This window comes from Trichoderma atroviride, chromosome 7, assembly GCF_020647795.1.
Source record: "Trichoderma atroviride chromosome 7, complete sequence".
NCBI classification, from domain to species: domain Eukaryota; kingdom Fungi; phylum Ascomycota; class Sordariomycetes; order Hypocreales; family Hypocreaceae; genus Trichoderma; species Trichoderma atroviride.
In genome coordinates, this window is record NC_089406.1 from 1342316 (window position 1) to 1364791 (window position 22476).

At 51.3% G+C, this 22476-nt stretch overlaps 9 protein-coding genes across 9 annotated transcripts; 4 read left to right on the forward strand and 5 right to left on the reverse strand.

Annotated features, from left to right (window-relative positions):
* The first annotated feature begins 28 nt into the window (after positions 1–28).
* TrAtP1_012459 (uncharacterized protein) lies at positions 29–1249 on the forward strand. The gene is made up of 4 exons (XM_014090162.3): positions 29–160; positions 310–557; positions 629–687; positions 752–1249. Exons 2-4 carry the CDS (start codon positions 318–320, stop codon positions 1119–1121), a joined length of 669 nt encoding a protein of 222 aa, XP_013945637.1. The 5' UTR covers positions 29–160; positions 310–317; the 3' UTR covers positions 1122–1249.
* A 347-nt stretch (positions 1250–1596) lies between these two features.
* Positions 1597–2635, forward strand: TrAtP1_012460 (uncharacterized protein). Its single transcript, XM_014090553.2, has 3 exons — positions 1597–1652; positions 1805–2287; positions 2345–2635. The coding sequence occupies exons 1-3, from the start codon at positions 1644–1646 to the stop codon at positions 2372–2374; spliced, it is 522 nt and encodes a 173-aa protein (XP_013946028.1). The 5' UTR covers positions 1597–1643; the 3' UTR covers positions 2375–2635.
* On the reverse strand, positions 2636–3746 carry TrAtP1_012461 (uncharacterized protein). Its single transcript, XM_014090161.2, has 4 exons — positions 3539–3746; positions 3377–3465; positions 3184–3315; positions 2636–3129 (listed from the first exon to the last, which is right to left on the reverse strand). The coding sequence occupies exons 1-4, from the start codon at positions 3589–3591 to the stop codon at positions 2954–2956; spliced, it is 450 nt and encodes a 149-aa protein (XP_013945636.1). The 5' UTR covers positions 3592–3746; the 3' UTR covers positions 2636–2953.
* Positions 3747–4229: 483 nt separating this feature from the next.
* On the forward strand, positions 4230–9123 carry TrAtP1_012462 (uncharacterized protein). Its single transcript, XM_014090160.2, has 2 exons — positions 4230–4618; positions 4674–9123. Exons 1-2 carry the CDS (start codon positions 4458–4460, stop codon positions 8980–8982), a joined length of 4470 nt encoding a protein of 1489 aa, XP_013945635.2. The 5' UTR covers positions 4230–4457; the 3' UTR covers positions 8983–9123.
* Positions 9124–10292: 1169 nt separating this feature from the next.
* Positions 10293–12017, forward strand: TrAtP1_012463 (uncharacterized protein). Its single transcript, XM_014090159.2, has 3 exons — positions 10293–10943; positions 11031–11174; positions 11238–12017. Exons 1-3 carry the CDS (start codon positions 10609–10611, stop codon positions 11824–11826), a joined length of 1068 nt encoding a protein of 355 aa, XP_013945634.1. The 5' UTR covers positions 10293–10608; the 3' UTR covers positions 11827–12017.
* A 1177-nt stretch (positions 12018–13194) lies between these two features.
* Positions 13195–14208, reverse strand: TrAtP1_012464 (uncharacterized protein; the record flags this gene model as incomplete). Its single annotated transcript, XM_014090158.1, has 1 exon — positions 13195–14208. One exon carries the CDS (start codon positions 14206–14208, stop codon positions 13195–13197), a length of 1014 nt encoding a protein of 337 aa, XP_013945633.1.
* A 3521-nt stretch (positions 14209–17729) lies between these two features.
* TrAtP1_012465 (uncharacterized protein) lies at positions 17730–17999 on the reverse strand (the record flags this gene model as incomplete). Its single annotated transcript, XM_066115531.1, has 1 exon — positions 17730–17999. The coding sequence occupies one exon, from the start codon at positions 17997–17999 to the stop codon at positions 17730–17732; it is 270 nt and encodes an 89-aa protein (XP_065971630.1).
* Positions 18000–18938: 939 nt separating this feature from the next.
* On the reverse strand, positions 18939–20374 carry TrAtP1_012466 (uncharacterized protein; the record flags this gene model as incomplete). Its single annotated transcript, XM_014090157.2, has 3 exons — positions 18939–19162; positions 19363–19970; positions 20118–20374. 3 exons carry the CDS (start codon positions 20372–20374, stop codon positions 18939–18941), a joined length of 1089 nt encoding a protein of 362 aa, XP_013945632.2.
* A 622-nt stretch (positions 20375–20996) lies between these two features.
* Positions 20997–22320, reverse strand: TrAtP1_013374 (uncharacterized protein). The gene is made up of 2 exons (XM_014090156.2): positions 21499–22320; positions 20997–21427 (listed from the first exon to the last, which is right to left on the reverse strand). Exons 1-2 carry the CDS (start codon positions 22011–22013, stop codon positions 21328–21330), a joined length of 615 nt encoding a protein of 204 aa, XP_013945631.1. The 5' UTR covers positions 22014–22320; the 3' UTR covers positions 20997–21327.
* Positions 22321–22476: the final 156 nt, after the last annotated feature.

A 22476-nucleotide genomic window follows, 5' to 3' on the forward strand; every position in this document is an offset into this window, starting at 1 on the left:
CTGATTCCCTAGTGCCTAATTGGGTTTAGCCGTCTACCAAGCCCTACCTAGGTACCTAGGTAGAATTTGGCAGCTTCTCGTCTCTTAACACAAGTCTATTGCGCAGTTTGTCACGTTGTAGATACAAACCAACTTAATCGTCAGGTTAATCGCATAAAATGTGAGTATCTCAGCTGTTGAAATTTTTTCTGCCTATTTTTCGAAGCAGCTGGGCGCCATCAAGCGATAACGAAGCTCGCTCGCCTCGTTTCAAGGAAGAATATTGTCGTGCGAAAGACGAAAATTCAGCTAATATTTACCCCACCACAGTCATCAAAATGGCCAACCCTCGAGTTGAAGAGCTCCCCGACGACGAGACCAAGACCAAGCCCACGGTCGAGGAACAGGATGAGTCCAGCGACGAATCCGAAGCTGAAGAGCTCGGCGAGGGTCTCCCCGCTGGCTCTACCGCCGTTGTCCACTCCCGCCAGGAGAAGAAGGCCCGCAAGGCTCTCGAGAAGCTCAACCTGATCCGAGTTCCTGGCATCACTCGCGTCACCCTCCGCCGCCCCAAGAACGTAGGTTTTTCATAATTGAGAAGGGGAAAAGTTGGGATTTTCAAGACGGGAGCTAAAACAGACATATACAGATCCTCTTCGTCATCAACAACCCCGACGTCTACAAGTCCCCCAACAGCAACACCTACATGTGAGCAAAGAAATCAACTTACGATGACGAAGGCTGGGACGGAAATATCTAACAATTCTGCCAGTGTCTTTGGTGAGGCTAAGATCGAGGACATCAACGCCACCGCCCAGCAGGCTGCTGCCGCCCAGCTCGCCGCTGCTAATGCCGAGGGTGAGCACGCCGGTCACAACCACGATCACGATCACGACCACGACCACGACCATGACCACGACCACGACCACGATCACGACCATGGCAAGGAGGGTGAGTCCTCTGAGGCTAAGAAGGAGGAGGAGGAGGAAGATGATGGTGAGGAGGTCGATGCCGAGGGTCTTGAGGACAAGGATATCGAGCTCGTCATGACCCAAGCCAACGTCAGCCGAAAGAAGGCCGTGAAAGCACTAAAGGAAAACGACAATGATATTGTCAATTCCATTATGGCGCTGAGTATCTGATGACGGGGTATATGGGCAGGGTGGTTGAAATTATATCATTAGTATGCGCGAATAAATGCGCATAGGGATCTGTATTATTGTTCATCAAAGAGCTTTACTCGTCCTCTAAGAAAGCAAGTTATTGCGTACTTGACATGTTTCTATTATGCGAATTGTGATATGAACTTTTGCCGGTGCTCATGTAATTGATGAGCTTATCAAGGCCATATGATGGCCCCATTTTATCATTGAGATTCTCAACCTCGTAATACTCTGGAATCTACAGGTATTTACATGCGCATACCCGAAGATTTGAGCTCTACATAAGCCCATTTACGTCGCAGCTCTGCAGACTAACTGCTGTAATATGCAATGCTGCATGCATCCAACTGGTTAGGCGCGGCTAAAGGAAAAGTCATGCGCAAAGTCACGTGCCACGATTTGCAACCGGAGCGGACTGGGCAAGTTTCGGCAAAGTCAATCAAACCTCCATTCAAGATCTCGCTGTGAATCTTTAAAAGAGACCTCACAACACATCTCAAAATGGCCACGGTTAGTTCCCCTCTCTAATTGCCGCAGAATTTTCAAGATATCCAACATCGCACGGACAACGCAGCGACCGATGAAGAATTCCGACCACTACTTATGCGCAATATCACTCTTGGGAAGATCCATGAGCTAATTTTCATCTTCTCGTCGAATAGCGAAGCGCAGCTCTCAAGCTCGACTGGGTCAAGGTCTCCTCGTCCCTGGGCCTCCGCGGCCAGACCGTCGCCTCCCTCCAGGCCTTCAAGAAGCGCAACGAGGATGCCCGCCGCAAGGTCCAGCAGCTGACCGAGCAGCCCACCACCGTCGACTTCGCCCAGTACCGCTCCGTCCTGAAGAACCAGGCCGTCATTGACGAGATCGAGAAGCGCTTCAAGGCCTTCCAGCCCACCACCTACGATGTCAGCCGCCAGATCAAGGCCATTGACGCCTTCGAGGTTGAGGCCGTCAAGAACGCCGAAGCCACCAAGCAGGCCGTGGACCTGGAGCTGAAGGATCTTGCCGCCACCCTCAAGAACATTGAAGAGGCCAGACCATTCGAGGAGCTTACCGTCGATGAGGTTGCCGCCGCTGAGAAGTCCATTGACGAGAAGACCGCCGAGCTGGTTTCCAAGGGCAGATGGATGGTGCCTGGTTACAAGGTACGTGGATCGACTCCGGGCTTTACTTTGATTTTGCAGTGCTAACCCCCCCTATAGGAGAAGTTTGGCGACCTTGCCATGGTCTAAGAAACTCATTTTTACCCTATTTCGACTTCCCTTTGTGTACTCTAGCATTGTAGATACAAGAACTTGGGGCAGGGGCGTCCAGTTTCTGCTAATTGTCCATTTCCTGCGTCCCCTTATGTACCTGTGCACAAGAAGAGGGGAAACAAGAAGATATAAAGATAAACCTGGAGGCGGCGATAGATTTAAAAAGGTGGAGGAGCTTCGCATGAGTGTATGAGTGTGAGTGAGATAGGTTATAATAATGAAATTTTTGACAGCCAGACGAATGGAATAATATATTGGCCCAGCGACACTATCTTGCCTGCAAACTCGTTTTAAACTACACGACACCAGGGAAGCGCTGCCAGTGATGTTTGTTTGTACTCTTCTTTCGAAATTTGAACCTTCTAGAAATATGCGAAATCAAGCCATGATAATCTCTCAACTCCTCCCGTAAATAATGCTCATACACCGGAAGTAAAAAAAAACCTATTTCTCGCATGCTCGAACCTTATAGCAAGTCTTCGACACGTATATATCTCTCGTCTTTTTTTTTTTTTTTTTTGCTCGCTTTTCGTTTTTGCTTTTTTCTATTCTTATCTATGCCTTTGCATACTTCTGGGTCCACTCTTTCGCCGTCGCAATGGCAGCAGCTTCGTCTTCTTTCCAGCTCTTAGCGACGTCGGGAGCGAGAGGATCGTCGGGGTTGGGAGCGCCGAGAAGGGCCTGGATGGAAAGCAGGATCGTCCGAATCTGCAGGGCAGGCGACCAGTTATCTGTGACAACGTATAAGTATTGGAAAAATGTTTTCAACGCATTCAACAACGTACTCTTAAGCACATCTAGACAAATGCGACCCAGCTTGTCAACGTTTGGGTGAAAGATCTTGGTGAGGAATCGAATCTTGGGAGGAGTCATGGGATAGTCGTCTGGGAGGAAAAGCTCCAGCTTGAAAATGCCGCCTAGATATCCCGTCAATACCGTTGCTTCAAGTTGCGACGTCTTCAGAAATCGCCGATGTACCTTCGTATGGTGAGGATGCGGGGCCGTGGATCTCGACGTCAAAGTACCGCAGGTTGTCTTCATGAGGCACGGCACTGATTCCGGGGACTCTACACAAAGGAAAGACGTCAGCGGCTCAGGTAGGACCAGGATGGCGAGAGGCAACCGGATGGAGGGGCGCACGGTTCAGCCATCAGGCGTTCTGTTTCCTTCACGATGCGCTTTGGGAGGGCCATCTTGGCGTAACTTTTGCTGTCGCGAGAAACGATGAGGTTCGGTATGTTGGGAGTATGAAAGTAAGGAGAGTGGTGGTCCAGAGGCCTTGCGCCGACAATGCAGCTGATAATGTTGCAGCCGTTAGTTTAGGTAGAACGTGACGACCGAAGTGTTGCAGGGAGGAAATATAAGGCGGGGCATGCGACACCGAAAGACTCCAGGCAAGCCGAGGGGCTGTTTGCGATAAGAGTGCGCAAAGAGCAAGGCAGAGTGAGCAAGAAAATCTTATAGGCGGGCTTGGATCTTTTTAATGATTTTTCTTCCCCTTCTTCTGCAACTAATCGTACAGTATGATATTTTCATCGGGATGAGCTCCTTGTTTTAGATCTACACGCTGTACTAGACTAGATGATTTCTCCAACCTGAGTTGATGATCAAGGTGCGCAGCGACTCCATTGTGTGCTAGACAGTGCTGCAGTGCACATGGCTTAGCGTTTCGGGCGACAGATCCTCTATAGCGCTGTCAGGTTTAGTCCAGGTACTGACGCCGGCTAAATTCCCAGCTCAGTGACTTGCAGTGTACTTGGCCGTCACTGGCCGTCACTGGCCTCCCTAGCTCTCTCAGCCTGGCGCGCATCCAGTCAAAGGTCAACCACCAATTTCACATCATCTGACGACGCCTAGCCAGAATCACCGTATTGAACTCTTTGTAGCCAGACTGAAATTTCATATCGCCCCTATGTCATCGGATGGATAATGAGAGCTGCGCATAGCTGCCGGCAGTTACACGACTGTCACTTCAGCTTGGACAAGCATCACCACCAAGGCTCGCAGATGAGCCGCGACATGCGAGACACAGCCAATCTTCAGGAGATCACAGAGGACGATGCCGGCATTTGACCAGCCCGTGGATTCGCCCAAGAAGGGCCGAATCGTAAAGTCGGCGTATGATAGCGATAGCTTCGAGGCCAATGGCTCAATCCACGTTGAAGGCGTCGTCGGCTCTGCTACTATTTCGCCCTCAGGACGGGATATTGCCCTGGCATCGTGAGTTGGCAACGCGTCGAAGCGCTCTGTAATGACTACTAACAACCCCTTTTAGTCCCGAAGGGCTTGCAATTATTGACTTGGACTCGCCATACAGCCCGCCACGGCGTCTGCGAGGCTCTGGCCAGCCATGGCTGGTTGTCGATGTGCAGTGGTCTCCATTCACTGCCCGAGACTATTGGGTCGTCTCGACTGCAAATCACCGCGCATTGGTGTGGAACCTCAATCTCAGAGATGATTCAAACACCGGAGCAATCGAACACTCCCTCCAAGGCCATACCAGAGCCATCACAGACGTCAATTTCTCTGCTCACCACCCCGATCTCCTTGCGACCTGCTCTGTAGATGGCTATGTGCACTGGTGGGATCTCCGTCGGCCTCGCCAGCCGGTGCTCACCTTTTGCGACTTTTTTGCCGGAGCTACTCAGGTCAAGTTCAACCGCCGAGATCCTCACATCCTCGCTTCGTCACATGATCGTTGGTTGCGGATTTGGGATGAGCGAAAGGTTTCCGAGCCCGTGAAGTCGATCGACGCACACACATCCAAGATTTATGGATTGGACTGGAGTCGAAGCGACACGACAGGCCTTGTTACGTGCTCATTAGACCAGAGCATCAAATTTTGGGATTATAGCAATGATGGCGATGAATTGGAGCATGTTATTCACACGGAGTACCCGGTTTGGAGAGCCCGCCATACGCCCTTTGGCTATGGTCTCCTTGCGATGCCGCAGAATGAACCTGGCGATTTGTACATGTATGACCGACTGTGGTCAAAGGACGAGAGCATAGAAGCGTCACGGAAACCGGTTGCTGTCTTTCCTGGCCATGGAGATCATCAAGCAAAGGAGTTCCTCTGGAGAACTCGAGGTGGGGTTACAGATGATAAACTTGACGATCGAGAATTCCAGCTTGTAACCTGGGGTACGGATAACGAGCTGAGGCTTCATTGCATTGATCCTAGTATATTCTCGGCAGTGGGATACAAAAAGGGGTCTCCAGCTTTGGGCGGAATCAGTACTACTCGGAATGGAGCGACATACAAAACATTCCGGGCAGTTGATGATGCCTCCACAATCGATAAACGAGCGAGTACGATGAAAGATTCCAAGAATAGCACAGGCGGGCTAGTGCACAAGCAAAGCGCCCTTACAGCTGCTGCACGATCTCCTGCGCCTCTCGGCCGTCAGATGAGGCCGGCGTGGCGTGGGCCATCGATGAAAGCCAAAAATATAATGGGTAAGAGATTGGATCCAAGCCAAGCTCAAATTGGTTGGATGAAAGGCATTAGCATAACGAAGAGAAAGGGCCTGTTGGATGGACCTAGACGGCTAATGTCCAAGGATTCTGGCATCATGGGCCACGGCTATGACGACCAATGGGGCGAGCCTGATACAATCCAAGAAGAGCTCCTGCGTGTCAGCACACAGATTCCCAAAGTCAAATGGGACAATATCGATATGGATAACCTGACACTGAGTGCCTCGCTCAATGGTCCTTGGGGAAAAGACGGAGAAAACATCTTCGTCAAGGTGAAGATCGATATACCTACAGAGTATCCAAAGCTCAAGGCACCGAAATTCACCATTGAGAGAAGCTCCTTTATGCAGGAGGAAATGTACAAGCGACTTGACCGAGAGCTTCACGAGCTTGCGGATCAATTCCTGCGAAGGAAACAAAATTGCCTGGAGGTGATTTTTACCTATCTGCTGGGTGAAGTCGACCTCGAATCCAGCACCACCTTCTTTAAGAACGTTCGTGATTTAGATGATGATCTCGATGGGCTTGCCGATGATAGTTCCACGGACGAAGAAGAGGAGATTCCAGCTGGCGGGTCGGCATCCATGTCTCAGGAATTGCCTCCTGCTGACGCAGACACTGCCATTGCAATTCCGGCTCGTACTATAGTTCCGCCGCCTCCTTTAACATGTGGCGCTCGATTCTCGCATGATGGACGACTCATTTGCTTCTTCCCTACAAAGGAAGAAAAGGCACGTGTTTTGTTCCAAACGTCTGCAGATGTGAACAAGGACCGCTCAAGGTTGGACCAGCCGTTCTTTGCTGGCTTTGGTCGCCTAACACATGATCCACCTCCGCGATACAAGTATACTACTGAGGAGGCATCCGCTACGGATGATCAATCAGACTCTGATGAGTCGGGCGAATCATCTTCCTCGTCAAGTGACTCCGAGTCTACATCGATAAATAAAATGAGTCTTTGGTATCACTCAAGTCGACATCTTAGAAAGGCCTGGAGTGAGGATCGATCTATCCGATCTAGTGGTGGTGGAACCGGGACTGGAATAGGCACCGGCACAGGTACCGGGACAAGCCGCCGAAAGATTGGTCGGCCTCGAAATGCAGTCTCTATCCATGACCTGCGGCCAGATCTGCCTTCCAAACGGGAGTTTGCTCAGGAGTATGCCATCTTTGGCGACGGAGCAGATGTTTGCGAACACAACGCAAGAGTTGCAGAGAAATACGGCTATCCTGATCTGATGAGTGTATGGCAGTACTTGGCCCTGCTGTTGAAGAAAGGGATACCGCTCGAGGTCCTGGCTAGCAACCAGAGACGAGCTTCTATCCTTGTCATTGCTCGGGACAGTGTATCCAAGACTCGCGCCATCGATGATGAACAAGGCATCACTCCAGTAGGAGGCAATGCTTTGTTAGGCCGGGTGAAATGGGGTCGGCATCCGTTGGCAAAGGCTTTCATTCAAGAGCTTTTCAACTATTTTGAAAAGATTGCCGACATACAAATGTTGGCGATGCTTTCTTGCATCTTTAGCGAGTCTTCGACCGATGATAGCGTTGCCTATGTGGAATCGCAGCTTCCATCTCAGGAAACACCGCTTCCTCTCAAGGCACCATCATTCTCTCTGGACTACTTTCCTACAGATGCTACGATGTGGAATATCTATGGTCGGGGTATACCGCATTCGAACGTGACTACGCCCGGCACTCTTCACACACCTCTACCTTATGCTGGCTCACACGCGTCAGACGATGGAATGACATGGACAGGCGAGCCCGGGACCAATTCGTACTCGTGTGGCGAGACCCCGCCGCCGCCGCCGCCGCCGAAAGCGAGGCCTCTGACAGCCGATGCAGACCCTCCTCCGACGATGTTATCGCGGTCTCCCTCCGCCTCCAACCGACCTCTTTCAAGAGTTAGCACTGGATTTAGTTCGGCATTTTCAACCAACTTCTCGCGGTCATTCACCGGGGCCAGCTCATCGTCGCCGCCTGCAGGGCAACTAAGGAAGAAACCAAGTCCGGCAGAAATGATTCTGAACACACTGACACCGCGTACCGGATATGCCAGCGCTGGGCCATCCTATCCTGTAGGGGACTCTAGTGGAGGTAGGAATTCTGTATCGGACGATGAGTACCGTCGAGACGATACGCTGTCTCTCGTGCCAGTGAGCGTCTCTGTATTTGTGGAGGATCAGACAATATTCGATGACGACGGCTGGCTAAGTGAGCCTCTACTGGAGCCAAGCCGCTCCAACGTTTATGCCAATTACCGCTACGCATATGCTGAGATGCTCCAGATGTGGAGACAGCCCCTTGCTCGTCTTGAAGTCATGAAGTTCAATGTCTTGAAGGATGAATTGCCTTTTACCGGAGCAGAAGGAAGCTTCCACGACTCATTTACGCTCCAGGACGGTGCGAGTGGGAATACAAACCATCTCAAGACGGGATCATCGCCTATCATCATGGGCAAGAAGGATCAGCTACAAATCCTAGCCGCCTCGGGCCGCGGCTTGGATGTGACGGGAATCTGCCGCGTCCATGAGACTCAATTAGACCCGATGCGATACACTTCGACCGATTCCAAAGTCGGCGGGGCCGTGGGTAACTGCGATCGCTGCCATCGTGTCCAGGGCCAGCTCCGCTGCGTATACTGCTTGGAACCTGTAGATGCCCTCTTCCCACCATGCCTGACGTGCGGGTGCTCAAGCCACGAGGAGTGTCTCGCGGAATGGCATGCCGCGGGAGAGATGTTTTGTCCTGCCGGAGACGAATGCAACTGCGTCGAGCAAGCTTCCAACGGCCAGGTGGAATCGTGGGCTGCTCTTCGAGGCGCCGTGCTGAAGTCGCAGTCACATTCCAAGCTGTCGATGCTGCCGGGTCCGGCGTTGGGTGAAAAGGACGAAGAGTATAGATATGAGAAGAAGAGCAATTTTACTAATCACAGGGAGGACACCAACGGTGACTGGGAACGAGTCGGTAGGAACGTGCCGAGCAGGGCTCAGGGCTCCATAACAACTCCAGGACTGAGTTTTGTACGCTTCAAGACGCCTGCGGGTGCATGGTCAAGGGCGTCGAGCCAGAGGCGGAATGGGAAGAGGGGGACTTGAAGGTTTTGTGTGGTTTGATACGGCGAATACAACAATGGATAGGATATGTTGGATGGATCGGGCCATCTTTGATGTAGGCGACTAATGGTTCGAAGCTACAAATACAGTAATATCAAACGTTGCATGGACGTCTTCTGGAATACACAGATGACTCATCCATTTGTCAGGCTGTACGTGACGTGAGCTCCTCAAACTGATGGTCTGCCATATGCCAGATCCGGCAATTTGTGCCACACCTGCTGGGTCTACACCGAGAGCCCGACACTGCGGAACGCTGCCCGCGCCGTGGGTTTCCGCTATCAAGCCCCCCTTGCAATACCACAGCGCTATCTTTTATTCCCCGTATGCCTAATCGTAGCTGGATATCAAGCATGAATCACACGCATAACATAACATCTCGGAGTTAAGACAAGCAAAAGGACAAAAAAAAAAAGTGACATGCATTCGGCTCCATGTGGTAAGTTGATGTTACCTTTTTCACATAGCGTTTGCGGGTTAAATACCTACCTGCCTAAACACGAATCCATTGCCAAGATGAGAAGAGAGGCTCAAATTAATAATAGCCTGAGGATTCCAAAGTTCTCAACTATGGTAGACTAGGGCCCTGTTTAAAATCTCACAGGAGGCTGCATCAGCCCTAGCCTTGGTTCTAAGATCTTACAATTTCAAGCAAAGAAGAGTCCAGTCTCCGGCCCTCTTTTAGAGTTTCCATACAGCCAGTGTTTTGATTGGTTGAACCCGGGCTTTTATCCCAAAGCCACAGCATGGCTTCTCTGTTATAATCTCGTGCTTACAGTATGAACCAGAATTTGGCGTATTTTCCATTTGACTCATTCAAAAAAAAAAAAAAAACATGTGACGGAGACTCGGAGTTTTGGGTGGGTGTGGGGTCTCGAAAGAAAGAGCTATTTTTATACGCCCAGATCTTTAAGTTGTCACAAAATTCCTCGACAAACGATGGCGGAAACCCCCCCAAATGACGCCTTATTCTGCCCAGGTAGATTTATTGACAGGAAATCAAATACTAACAAAGCAGCACTAAGTAACACACCCCCCCACACAAATAAATGCTCGGCATACTGGGCTAAATAGCAAATCGGAAACAACTTTCCGTGTGAGCCGTTTTGCGGAAGCGTATATGCTTGAGCATGGGTTAAAAGAGGGGAGACATGCCAGATAAGAGTTGTGTTGCAGCAAAAAAAAAAAAAAAAATAACTACTGTACTAATCAAATGTAACAAAAAAAAAACAAATCATAATCTTAAATACTAACTCAAGTAGCCGTCTTTTTTCTTTTCTCTTTTTTTTTTTATAATCAGCTCATCTCATCTTCTATCAGGCAACACCCGAGTCTTCGAAAATCTTATCGCCTTATAGAGTTTTGCTAGGTCTTATACAGCTGAGGCTTGGTAACAAGGCTTCGTACCTGATAATAATAGCAACTTCTCTCTTATCCTTGCTTCACCGACTGGAAAAGGACGTGGTATAATATAGGAAGCACAGCAGTTGTCCCATTCAACCCAAACTCGACTGCATTTCTCTCATCAATCACCATCAACATCAACATCATCACCACAACTCCTCTTATACCAAACCAATATAAACCGGATCCAAACAAACAGCAACCATGGGCGCCATCACAGCAGACGACAAACTCCTCGTCCACATCCCCATGCCCCTCCCCGAATCCTTCTTCGCCGCCGCCGCCCAGCGCTTCCCCCAGCTGCGCATCCACTACGAGGTCGCCCCCGTCGTCAACCACCGCCTGATGAACTCCAACGAGCTGCCCGACGACGTCTGGGACGGCGTCACGATGCTGTGCGTCATGCCGCCGCCCAGCCCGGAGCGCATGAAGAATGTCAAGTTTGTCCAGCTGGCGTCTGCGGGCAGCGATCTGTGGATCGGGCATGAGGCGTATGACAACAAGGACATCACGTTTTGCTGTACAAGCGGAGCTCATTCGTAAGTTGCCCTCATTTCATCTTCATTGTTAAAAAGAAGGAAAAAAAGTAAGCGGCCTGGCTAATGATTGCTTCTCATCTGTGACAGAGTTCAAATTGCCGAATGGGCCATTGGCGCATGGCTCGCCCACGCCCACAACTTCCGCACCTTCATGGCCCAAGCAGACCAAGAGGACTGGGACATGAGGATGAACCTGAGCGGCACCACGACCGACTCGCCCGGTCTCCGAATGTAAGTCTCCTCTCATCTTGCCTCTCATTTTGCCTCTCATCATGTCACTCATCAACCATCCAGGGGCATCCTGGGATACGGCACCATCGGCCGCCAAGTCGCCCGCCTCGCCCACGCCCTCGGCATGGAAATCTACGTCCAAACCTCCAGCCCGCGCTCCACGCCCGAGTCCAAGAAGCTCTCCGAGTACCACGTCCCCGGCACCAGCGACCCGGACGGCCTCCTCCCCGCCAAGTGGTTCTCCGGCTCCGGCCCCGAGGCCATCAACCACTTCCTCAGCCAGGACCTGGACGTCGTCCTGCTCAGCCTGCCCATGAGCCCCGAGACCAAGGGGTGCATTGGCGCCGAGCAGTTCAAGATCCTCGGCAAGAAGAAGCCCTTCCTCATCAACGTGGCGCGGGGCCCTATTGTCGACACGCCCGCGCTCATCGAGGCTCTGGAGACGGGCCTCGTGCGCGGTGCCGCTCTGGATGTCACGGACCCAGAGCCTTTGCCCAAGGGGCACCCGCTGTGGAAGGCTCCCAATGTCTTCATCACACCGCACATCAGCTGGCAGTCTTCGCGCTTGACTGAGCGTATATCAAACATCATCCTGGAGAACTTGGAGAGGTGGAATAAAGGGGAGCCTCTTCTCAACCGAGTCAAACGATGAGAGAATCGAGTTTCTCAAAGCGGCCAACTACCTAGGAGAGTACATGATATTGTAAGCAGTTGTAACCATAGCTTTTGCATTTAATAGCCGTGCTTAGCGTACATGTATACCAAAAGATTGAAGCCAACTTCCAGCCAAGCTGGCAGAACAATTTATATACAATTATATAATCATTCATCCACTGTTCACCAGGATTTTTAAAGTAAAATAATTTTAGCACGTACAATTAATATGTGTGTATATATATAACGAAGATGTAACTTCATGAAGCGTTTCCTTCGTTACCATTAACTCGTCAAACTCGTACACTTAGTTATCCCTGCGAAGGGCTTGTTAGTCTGCCCGCTTCTCCGTGTGTAATCTTGAGCCGCCCATGCGACTTGTACGCTTCTCTAAATCGGAATCGTTCAACTCCCTTCAACAAATAAGCAATCTTGTTTCCATCCAAATCCGTATGCTCCAATTAAAAAGCCGAGTGACAAAAGTAGGAGAAAAGAAAAACGAAAAAAATGCAAAAAATGCAGCAAAAAAAAAAAAAAAAAAAAAAAAAAAAACAGCAAGAAGCTAACTTGAAGAGATAATACCAAACAAAACGCGAGAAATAGAGAGAAATAGAGAGATGAGAGTATGAAGAAATCACAAGTACCTTCGTATTTCTGATTCCCCATTCTCTGAATACACGTCGCGTCATCTTGAGTATCACGGTTGGATGAAACAAAATCGCTAGTGCTGAATTGACCTTTGGAGGAACAGATGGCTTAGGACGAATCGACCGAATTACTGACTCCATGTTCATGCTTAATTTCAAGCACAATGGAGCAGTAAGTTCCCGTTTCTATAAGCTGCTTCCATCCAAGTGGTGTCGGTTTAGGTAGACACTGGTCTCATAATCAAGAGATCCAAGTGAGTGCTGTCCGTTCGGTTGTGTTCTTGGTAGGTAGCTCAGACTGCTCCAGTTATTATTATAAAGTGAAAGGCGAGCGATTGAAATGGGTGAGCTTGATAAACGATAACCATTGACGGCCTTTGCTGATGTAATGCCTGGTCCATTGAAATCGTATATATTTCCGCCTGCCACCTCTCACTTCGCTCCAGTTATTCGTATGCTGTTTGACAATCGCGTCGCGATTCTTGCAGCACGTACGTAGAAAATTTCGTACTCGTACGTAAAAAACTTTGTGCGTTTGGTTCCATAGACCATGTTGATCAAAATCAAATTAACATCTGTTGAGCGCGTAAATTCCAAAATCCGGTATAGGTCCAGGCCAAGTCGTAAAGTGGCACCATTCTATGAAAATTCACAGCGTTGCCACGTATATCTGCGCAGGCCATCAAAGTATTAGGTTGAGAAGGAGTATTTTGTCCCCTCTATCTTGTGTCGTAGATGGCCCGTCTTTCTGGCATCTCTGGCGTTTTTCGTCGAGCTGAGATTGTGACCTCGTCATCTGGGCCCTCCCATCTTAGAGAAAAAGTCAATATCCTCTCAACAATAATCCATCTCATTCGGTTTTCTGACGTGTCCTTCTCCGTAGCTTGAGTGACCTTGGTGGACCATGGTAGGATGCGCTGCCAACCCTCGGAGCTCTCCATCTTGCGATATTTGCCATCCATGAAGATGACTTTGGAGACCATTTTAGAGCGGCCATGGTTCAGTGATTGGCAATCTTCCTTACCACATCGCCCGTCTCGCAAGACAGCTTTGGTTTCCGGCTCATCCAAGTCCAAGGGGGCAATCTCCACAATGTTCTCATCTATCCAGTACCGAAATTGCCGTGCCGTTTTTCTCAGTCGTACGTCGTAGGGGAGGTTTTGGTCCACGCCAATCATCCAAGACCTGTCTACCTCGCCAACCTTGACGATCCACAAGTCTTTCAGATTGGGAAACCAAAACTTGTCGAATTCGACTTTGCCAGGCCTCTCCTGGGGGTACCACCTCTCTAGATAGGCGGAATAATGGCCAGGCACCTCGATACGTCCATCGTCAGGGAAGCAATCCCAAAAGGCGAGCCTCTCGACAAGCGGGGCGAGCTCTTCCAGGGGAGTGTTGGAGCTCTGGTCAGCTATGTTGGGGTCGCAGACCAGAATGTCTCTGGCAAAGTGAATATGAGATCCGCGGCCTACAGGCTCGTAGCCTTCTCTAGTCTCAATCCGAGCCTCTGCGTTCAGGCGAGTGACAACAGGGATAGGATACGAGTTTGGCTTGTGGACAAGATCGTCCAGTATGACGATGCGCGGCTCCACCGAGCAAGACCATATCTTGAGACGGAGTTCTGCGGGTAGACGAGTAAAGCCCGAGACGGCGGACGAGTGGTCATCGTCAAAACTGGACTGGTCATCAGCCTCGCCGTCGGCAGCGCTGGGGAGCGAATGAATCGGTATCATTGCGAACCGGATTGTCTACAGCACAAGTGGAATGCCGTATATATATGTATACGTATATATATATCTATATATATATAAATATATATAGATGTAGATGTAGATGTAGATGTGTACGTATATATGTCTGTACGCGTGCGTCTGTGTATGCGTATGCGTAGGTATGCGTACGTGATATGGGCAAAGAGCAAGAATGGAAAAGGGGAGAGAAGAAGCGTACAAGCCGGATGTCGGAATCACGACTCTCAAGTCTCATACACGGTAAACAGACACTATCACCAAAAAGTCTCGAATCACGCGGAGGTCAAAGAAGCTAAGAGGACAGCCGCAGGGTCTCCCCGTCTCTTTAAGAATGTAAGGGGTGCGACAAGGCCGGAGGTCGGGCGCAGCGTTATGTAGGCGGAGCACGTTGTTGGGGAGACGCCATATGCGGCGTGGCAGATGCTAGGGGGGGTGTCTTGGTAGGATGGATGGATGGATGGATGGATGGCTTGGAGGGATGGATGAGTGGGATAAAGAGGATGGACTGACGGATGTGCGCGTGAGAGAAGCACAAGAGAGAGGCCCAGGATGTGGATATGCGCAGGACGGTGGTCATACCGAGCACGCCAGGTACAAGGCAAGGCGCATATCTGCCCGTATAAGCAGTGTAAGGTCGCGGCGGCTGCAAGTACCGCGCAGTTGCAATGCGACTGGCAGAGCAGGATTACTCGCCAGGCAAAGCACAAGAGGCCAAAACGGGGGCGTCCGGACGAGGCCTTGTCCATGTAAGGGCATGTCCTCGCACTATAGGTGCAGTATGTACGAGTAATACCCAGGCAAGGTACCGCTGGGCAGGCAACACGGCCACTTGGTACATGGCTCGTACACGGCGGGCTCTGCGCGAGTGTGCTCGTCGGCTGTTATGCATGCGGTATGTCGCATTACAGTGGTGGTGCTCCGTCGCAATGCAAAGCGGATAGGTGCAAGCATGAGGCTAGGGATCCCGGGGGCGTGGGATTGGCGAGGATGGGGCCAAAAGAACCGAGAACAGATCCATCCCTCGTCGTCGACGGGGTCCGTACCTGGCTATTGGATCCCGCCTGAGGCCATCGTGGGCTCGGGTGGATAAGCACGGCCAGGCGTATGTAATTGCTGCGTATTGAGCGAGCGAGTGGCGGCGGCGGCGGCGCTTTTCAGCAGCGAACCTTGACGTGAGCTGAGCCGGGCTGGACTGGGCTGGACTGGGCCGGGCTGAGCTGAAGCCGGTCAGAGAAGCCGAGCTGTCTCTTCGCCTAGCAAGCTGGAGCTTCTCTGGAGCTGGTTCTGGACTGGACTGGACGTACAAGTAGCGCATGTAGCTGAAAATCAACATGACCAACCGATACAGGCAGAGACAGGCAGCAAAGCGGAGCTCTCCGGCAGCAAGCACCAGTAGATGGACGGGGCGACAGGAGCTAGGCGCAACCTTGGAAAGGCGATGCAAGGCGATGCAAAGGCAAATATTACGCGACGCTGCAGGGCGATGTGATGTGATGCGAGTTGATGCGATGCGATGTGAGACGAGACGAGACGAGACGAGATGAGAGGCTGGCGGATGACACGAGTTGCTCGTTGCGTCAATGGCTATGGATCATTGATGGATCATTGATGGACCATTGATGGCTTGAATCGCCCAAAGCCTTGCTTCGATGGCGGGTTTATTGCCAGTCGCAGCCGTAGTTCAACGCCGCGGGCCGCCGATGGAGCAGCGCTTTACAGGCATTGACTGGCCGCGACTAGCAGAGTCGCAGTAGGATTGATGGGACAGGGCAAGAACGGGAGCAGGGACGGGAGCAGGGAAGCACTGAGGCAACCCCGGGCAGGGACAGGCGTGGTACACGGCGGGTTGTAGATGTCGTGTGCACGGCGCTGTATAAATACCCGTCTTGCTTGTACAGACGAGCCCCGTGCGCACCTCCTTCCCAAGCTCAACGCTACGCTATCACGCGTGCAGGTGCAAATGTCTGCGACTTGCCTGCGACTTGCCCTGTGTTTGCTACAGTACAACTGTGGACTTGTATGTGCGCAGCCCGCGACTGCCCGAGTGGCTGCAATGCTTACCCAGGGAAGAGCAATTGATGCTTGGCTGCGAGGAGGGACGGCGAGCGACGAGATTGGCCAGCCAAGACTGCCACGGCCCGGCAAAGCTACTACCAAGGTACTATTGAACCCTTGTCCGCTTGGATTCTTACAGCTGTTGAAGCATGGAAGCAAGTACAGTAATACTATACTTGTACTCTTACAGTAGAAGGGCCGTTGCAGAGCAAGCGCTTCTGCTGCTATCTATAGCACCATACCTGGTAGGTATCCAGGTGGTAGAAGCTCAAACTCGTACGAGTATTATCAGTAATACTGTACCTACGCCATTCTGTCCATTCTGTTCTCCATACTGTACTCCGTACTCCGTACTCCGTAATCCATACTCCATAGGCCTAGGTATACTCGCCCATTTAGATACATGCAGCATCAATCCATCCATGATTTCACCGACGGGTTGTGACGGCGGCTACTTGCAGGCTGTTGCTCCCTAGGCGCTGATCATTCGCCCGCTAGATAGCCTGCTGGGCGGGTGCCGCTAGAGCCTAGCGCCAGCTACAGTGGATGCCGGCCGCTCAGCGTGGTTGGCAGGCGCTGGACGCCAGTGGGCATCCCTCGGCGATGCACAACTCGCTCCCTGGCCATCGTCACCAATTGCAAGCCGCGATATAACATGTTCAACGAGCCTCAGCTCCCAGCGTCAGCAGCCGCGGGCGCAGCTCGGCCAGGAGTACGGAGGCGAAAAGGAGTAAGTCGTTGGATCCAACAGGAGCACTAGCAGGTCCTGCTGCCGGCCGGATCGTCTGCGGTTATGAAATCTCGAGGCCATGATAAATCCAGTCATGTCGGCTCCTGCGCAGCTCAGCTCGCGAGTATTGCTCAAAAAGTTGGCTATTGCCTCTCTTCCGCCCTCTCTCCCTCTCTACGCCTTTCTCTTCTCCGACTCGTCTGGCCGGCCGCCTGTCTCGCCCTCCTTGCGTTGTCATCAGCTCTCCATGCGTCTTGTCTGCCACCCTTTCCGAGCCCAAAGTGCTGCTCCAAGCACAACTGGGAGCACAGCTTTTAACGCTACTTGACTTATGTAGGTACCATCTCTAAGGCGTGCAGCTTGCGTCTGTCGTACCTCATCATCTGCATCGGCTGCGTGGGCCTCCGCAGACTCCAAGGTTTACCAACGAGGCCAATGGGGCAAAAAAGGCAAAACGGATGAGCCTTGCTGGACCTTTTTACCCGCGGGCGTACGAAGTATCCATAGCATCCGCATCTCGTCTGCCTGAACGAGACCGATTCTCCAACAAAAGGCTTTCCACACCTGTGCAGCAGCTTCCCAATCGCGCCTCTTCTGCTGCTTCGGGGTCGCAGAGGGAGCCGCCCAGTCGTCTCGTGCGCTTGCTTTTTCCCTGGGCAGCATAGTGATGGCTGCCAACGGGATTGCCGGGTGGCATGACAGACGCCAGTAGCGGTCCCTATCCATCCCCTATCCTGCCATTGGTCTCGCCTTCTTGTTCGTCGACGGCCACCAAGGCTCGGCTCGATGGAGCGGGCAGGTGGCTGACTTGTCCTCGTGAATAAGAGCGGCTGAGGCGGACGGTTGGTTGGTGGCCAGCCGAAACTCTGACAAGGACGACGCTAAACAACCAACCAATCTGCGGCTTCTTTGCGTCCCTCGGATCAGCGTTAGAACCTTTCGGCGATATCCCCCCCGATTCGTTTTCCAAGACAAGAGTCGTCGTCATTGCCCAGCACTTCTTTTGGCACGACCAACAACGTGGCTTCTGCTCAAACCAAGTACCTACCGCTACTACCTGGATAGGAGTATTATCAACTACCTGGTGCCGGCCAATGGTGACGCAAAAGCTGGCGCTTTACGTATGAGTTGTACTACTAGCTCCCTGGATGCTTGCAGAGAGCGAGCGCAAGGGCATTATTCTTAGTACAAGGGCCAGCACAAGAGCACAATCGCGACCTCGGAAAATGCTACTGAGAAAATAACCATGCAGCCCATTCTCTTGTCAGCAAGTGTGGAGAGAGCGAAGAGGCACAGATGCCTGGAAAGGAGGCTTTATTCCGACCATCGCCCTTTAAAAGGCCTCTTGCAGCCTTCACATTTGCCGAGTATGAGTTGACGTATCTCACAATTAAGGAGTGTCAGCCTGGCCCTTTTTCTTTTCTCAGGAGAGAGTTAATCATCTACGCAACTGCAAAGTATATTGCCGTCTTGATCAAATGGCCAACGCTGTGAACGGCGGCTTTGTCCTTATCGTCAACCTCTGTAGATGATTGGCTGGCTAGCTGCCTCCCTACTTTGGGCACGATGTGCAGCTTCACTATGGATGGCCCGACTTGCATGTGGCACCAGCGTCAAAAGGGAAACACGGAGCGCACAAGAAAAGATCGATTACGAAGCATGCTGGCAGCATTCAGAGCACCTCGTGTTTGGTTTGTTGCAATGCTACCTCTCATCTACTACCTGCCCCTGGGTCGTCATATTCCCATTGCTACATGGCGACCTAGCCCATCACGGCGGGGCTTGCAGTGACCCCAAAAGCAAACAAGGACCAATGAGGAAAACAACTGGCGTCGCGTCGTCGTCAATAGACGCGTCTTGCATGCTCACTAAGGTGCGAGACAGGCATGGACACTAGTACGGGGTCCTATCATACAGCATGGAGCAATCAGAGCCGACTGCCGCGAGTCGAGCTACTGCCGCCGTCGCCACTGTCGCTGCCACTGCTATTGGCGCCAAGGAAACCATTCACAAGACTTGCGAATTCATCGGCGTATTGGGACAGGAACCCGTGCCCTGAATCTGGAAACAGATGTAGTCGTGCATCCGCGGAGCTAAGCATTTTCCACATCAGGATGCTGTTGTCAGTAGGAAGCAGCAAATCATTGCAACCTACAGAGCGTATAACAAGTTAGCTGCATGCCGGCATCAAACCCGTTCTTTTCTTTTCTCTTTTCTCTGTTTTCTTTGCTTTTTTTTCCATGGAGTGGCTCGGCCGAGATTCACTGCATTGACTGGGGGGGGGGGGCCACGTAAAGGATGAGGGGGGGGAGGCAAGGCAAGGCAAGGGCAAGGAGAAGCGAGAGACTCACCATTGGCGATTAGCACGGGCAGACGCAGCTGTCGGAGCCGCTCATAGCTGCCTTGGGAAGCATTTTTCTTATCCATGAACCTGACAAACGCAAGCGCCTGCTGATGAGCTGGCCCTGGAGGCACTGGTTCGCATCTCACCTCGCCGGCATCGCATCTGTTGTTGATAATGCGCTCCCATGCCTTTTCGCCCGCTTCCCGACTGCGCTGGGAACGCTGCACAAAGAACCCATCCAGGAAAGCTTGCCGCTCCTCCTCCATAGTCCTGGCCGCCTTGAGGCGCTTGAATGCCTTGCCATCGGGAGACGGCTTAACACCGTCTCCGGAACTGGGAGTCGTCCCGCCCAGCACCAACCGTCGCACCTGTTCTGGCGCATTCAAGGCCATAAGCTGCGCAACGCAGCCGCCCATCGAATAACCCAGTACGTCAACCTTGCTGTTCTGGCCAAGAATCTGCTTGATTACGGCAGTGTAGTGCGCTGCCCAGGCGGGATAAGTATCGGGAATTTCACCCTCGGATCGGCCAACTCCAGCGTTATCAATCAGCAACACTGGGCGCTGAGCCGCGAGAGGATTGACCAATGCTGGATCCCAGTGATCCATGGTTTGTCTGTGTCGCAACGGACAAGCCGGAAGGTATCAGCAAAATAGTCTTTCGTGAGAGAGTCCCTACACTTTTCCGGACCCTTTGGGAGGAGAAGCGAGAGGCAAAAGGCGGCCACTGCGACCGCTCACCCAGGCAATAGGGACTACTCACTTGAATCCTGGGATGAATACCAGCGGGATGCCATTCGATAGGCCAAGCAGTCGATAGGCAAAGGTACAGCCGTCTACCTTGACAAACTGCGTCTTGGCCGCTTGGTAAGTAGCCATGGCAGCGTGTCTGTAAATGAATCTGTGTATATGTACCCCGTAGACCGCCCAACGCAATCCGCACAAAGAGGGCAGATGCAGATGTACGCGTATTCGTGTCGTGAGGCGTGCCTTCAACGTTACAAGAACAAAAAGCAGCATCTAACGACGGACTGCGAAGAGCCCTGGAGTCTTCTTGGCGACGTTATTGTAGTTATATTTGGCGTCTACCCCATATTACTCCGAGGATACCTATTACTAGTATTCACCACTCCCGCATTTATAGTGCTTTTAGCGCCGAGGTAGCCCACTCCCCCCTCAGTTGCGAAGAATCCGAACGGTAGCACGAGTAGATGAAAATCGACGACTAGGTCATGCATGCCACCCGCACGTCGTTGCCTCCAGTTTCACTCTTTTGATGCCTTGTTCTTATTCAACGGACAAGTGTACGTAGTGGTACAGCGTCTGCAAATACTACGAGGCTTGGCCCGAGGTTAAAAGAAGGGTTCGGCTCATTGAAGAATGTGGAACCGAGTGGGCAAATAGGCTTCGCCCGTCTCGCTCCTAGCCTCTTGGCATTTGAAGGCGCTGTGTCCCAATACGGCTTGAATTGTGAAGGACCGTATACAAGCACAAGCGTGAGGAAATGGACGAGCTTGAGCCTCATCTTTTGTGAGGAAAGCACGAGGTTTACTGGAATTACATGTTACTTTACGATGGCCCAAGATAGGGGCACTTTTTCTCCTCGTGGATTGAGATGATTCGAAGTCGGTACAAGTAGAAACGTTGAATCTTCGATATATTGGGTATTCAATCTTGCCTTTCTTTGCGTTCATCATGTCTGATTATATATTATTACATGTACAGGTATACACTCCATGAAACCGTGGCGTTTATGCGCGCGGTTCATCCATTTCCATGGGCCTAATCTTTGTCCATCCACTCTAAACCCAAATAAAATCCTCTTCTTGCCAAGAAACTCAACGCCGGACCAAATTGTTGCTCGTAAATCAATTCTCAAAATCATGCAGAATGATGTCAAGTTTTTTTTTTTTTTTTTTTGTTTCCTTTTGTTCCCTTTCTTTTCCATCAGACATGGGGCTTACTGCTGTTCATTAGACTTTCTCGTTCCGGACTTCCAAGGACGTCTCCTTTTCGGTCGTACTTGGATCAGAGGCAGGACCACTTGTTTCGAGATCTTCCTGAGAGCATAGACTGGAATCAAGGGTTAGACCAGAGAACAAAAACCATGCTGTAACACTTTGAATAAGGGTTGTTTTACTTACTTCCTCATACAGGAGCAGATGATGGCCAGAGCAAGAGAGAAGCCCAGGATGAAAAAGGCAAATCTCTGGCCAAGGGCATGAGCAGGACGATGATGGTGCTGCTTCCCTTCGTGGCCCCAAACAGGAACAAACTTTTCCGAGCCATACGACGCCATCAGGTCGCCGTTGGGATCAATGGTGACCGTCTTCCCCTTGTCACCGGCAAAGACGGGAACCCCTTCAATGTCCTGGCTCGTCTCAATCAGATCGAGCGTTGCGTCGAGAAAGTATTTTGAGGGCTTGTTGCTCTTGGATAGCTTTTCCAAAAAGGCCCTGTCGACTCTGAAGACGCGAGCTCGCTTCTCGTTGGCCCATGGGGATGAGGCCCGGTCGGATGAAGATGGAGTCTGGGGTTGTGAGGGCTTTGTGAGGGCGGCAAGGGGCTCTGAGAGGGCGGTTTTCGGCGTTGGGGCACTTAGGACCAAGCCTGTGACGTAGAGGATGTTGAGGAGGAGGGAGGTTGTCTTGACGGTCATTTTTTTTTTTTTTTTTTTTGATGGATGAAGTGATGATTGTGGTGATGGTTGATGAGGGATAAAAGGGGGCAAGATTTGGCTTTAGTGCTTTATAGAAACTCCCAAAAGGCGTGATTTGAGACGATGATGAGTTGATGTAGAAATTAAGAAACTAGGAGACTCTTCTTGATAGGAGATTGAAGAATGGTATATTCTTGGTGCTCGCTTGATTATCAAATAGATCTTGAGAATAAAGTGGCGATATAAGCGATGATATTCAAACAAAGTTTCTCAAGGATTAGATTAACACTCGACCCAAAGAAAAGAAAAAGGGAGCCAAGACGGAGTATTAAAAAAAAAAGAGGACACCAGGCAACTAAGCTTTTTTCCCTCTCTTAATAAGAGGGGCGTGCACAGCCCGTCGAAACTCGGGGACTGAACAAAAATTCCCGGCGTCAGAAAGTGGAAGCAGGAGGAGGGGGGG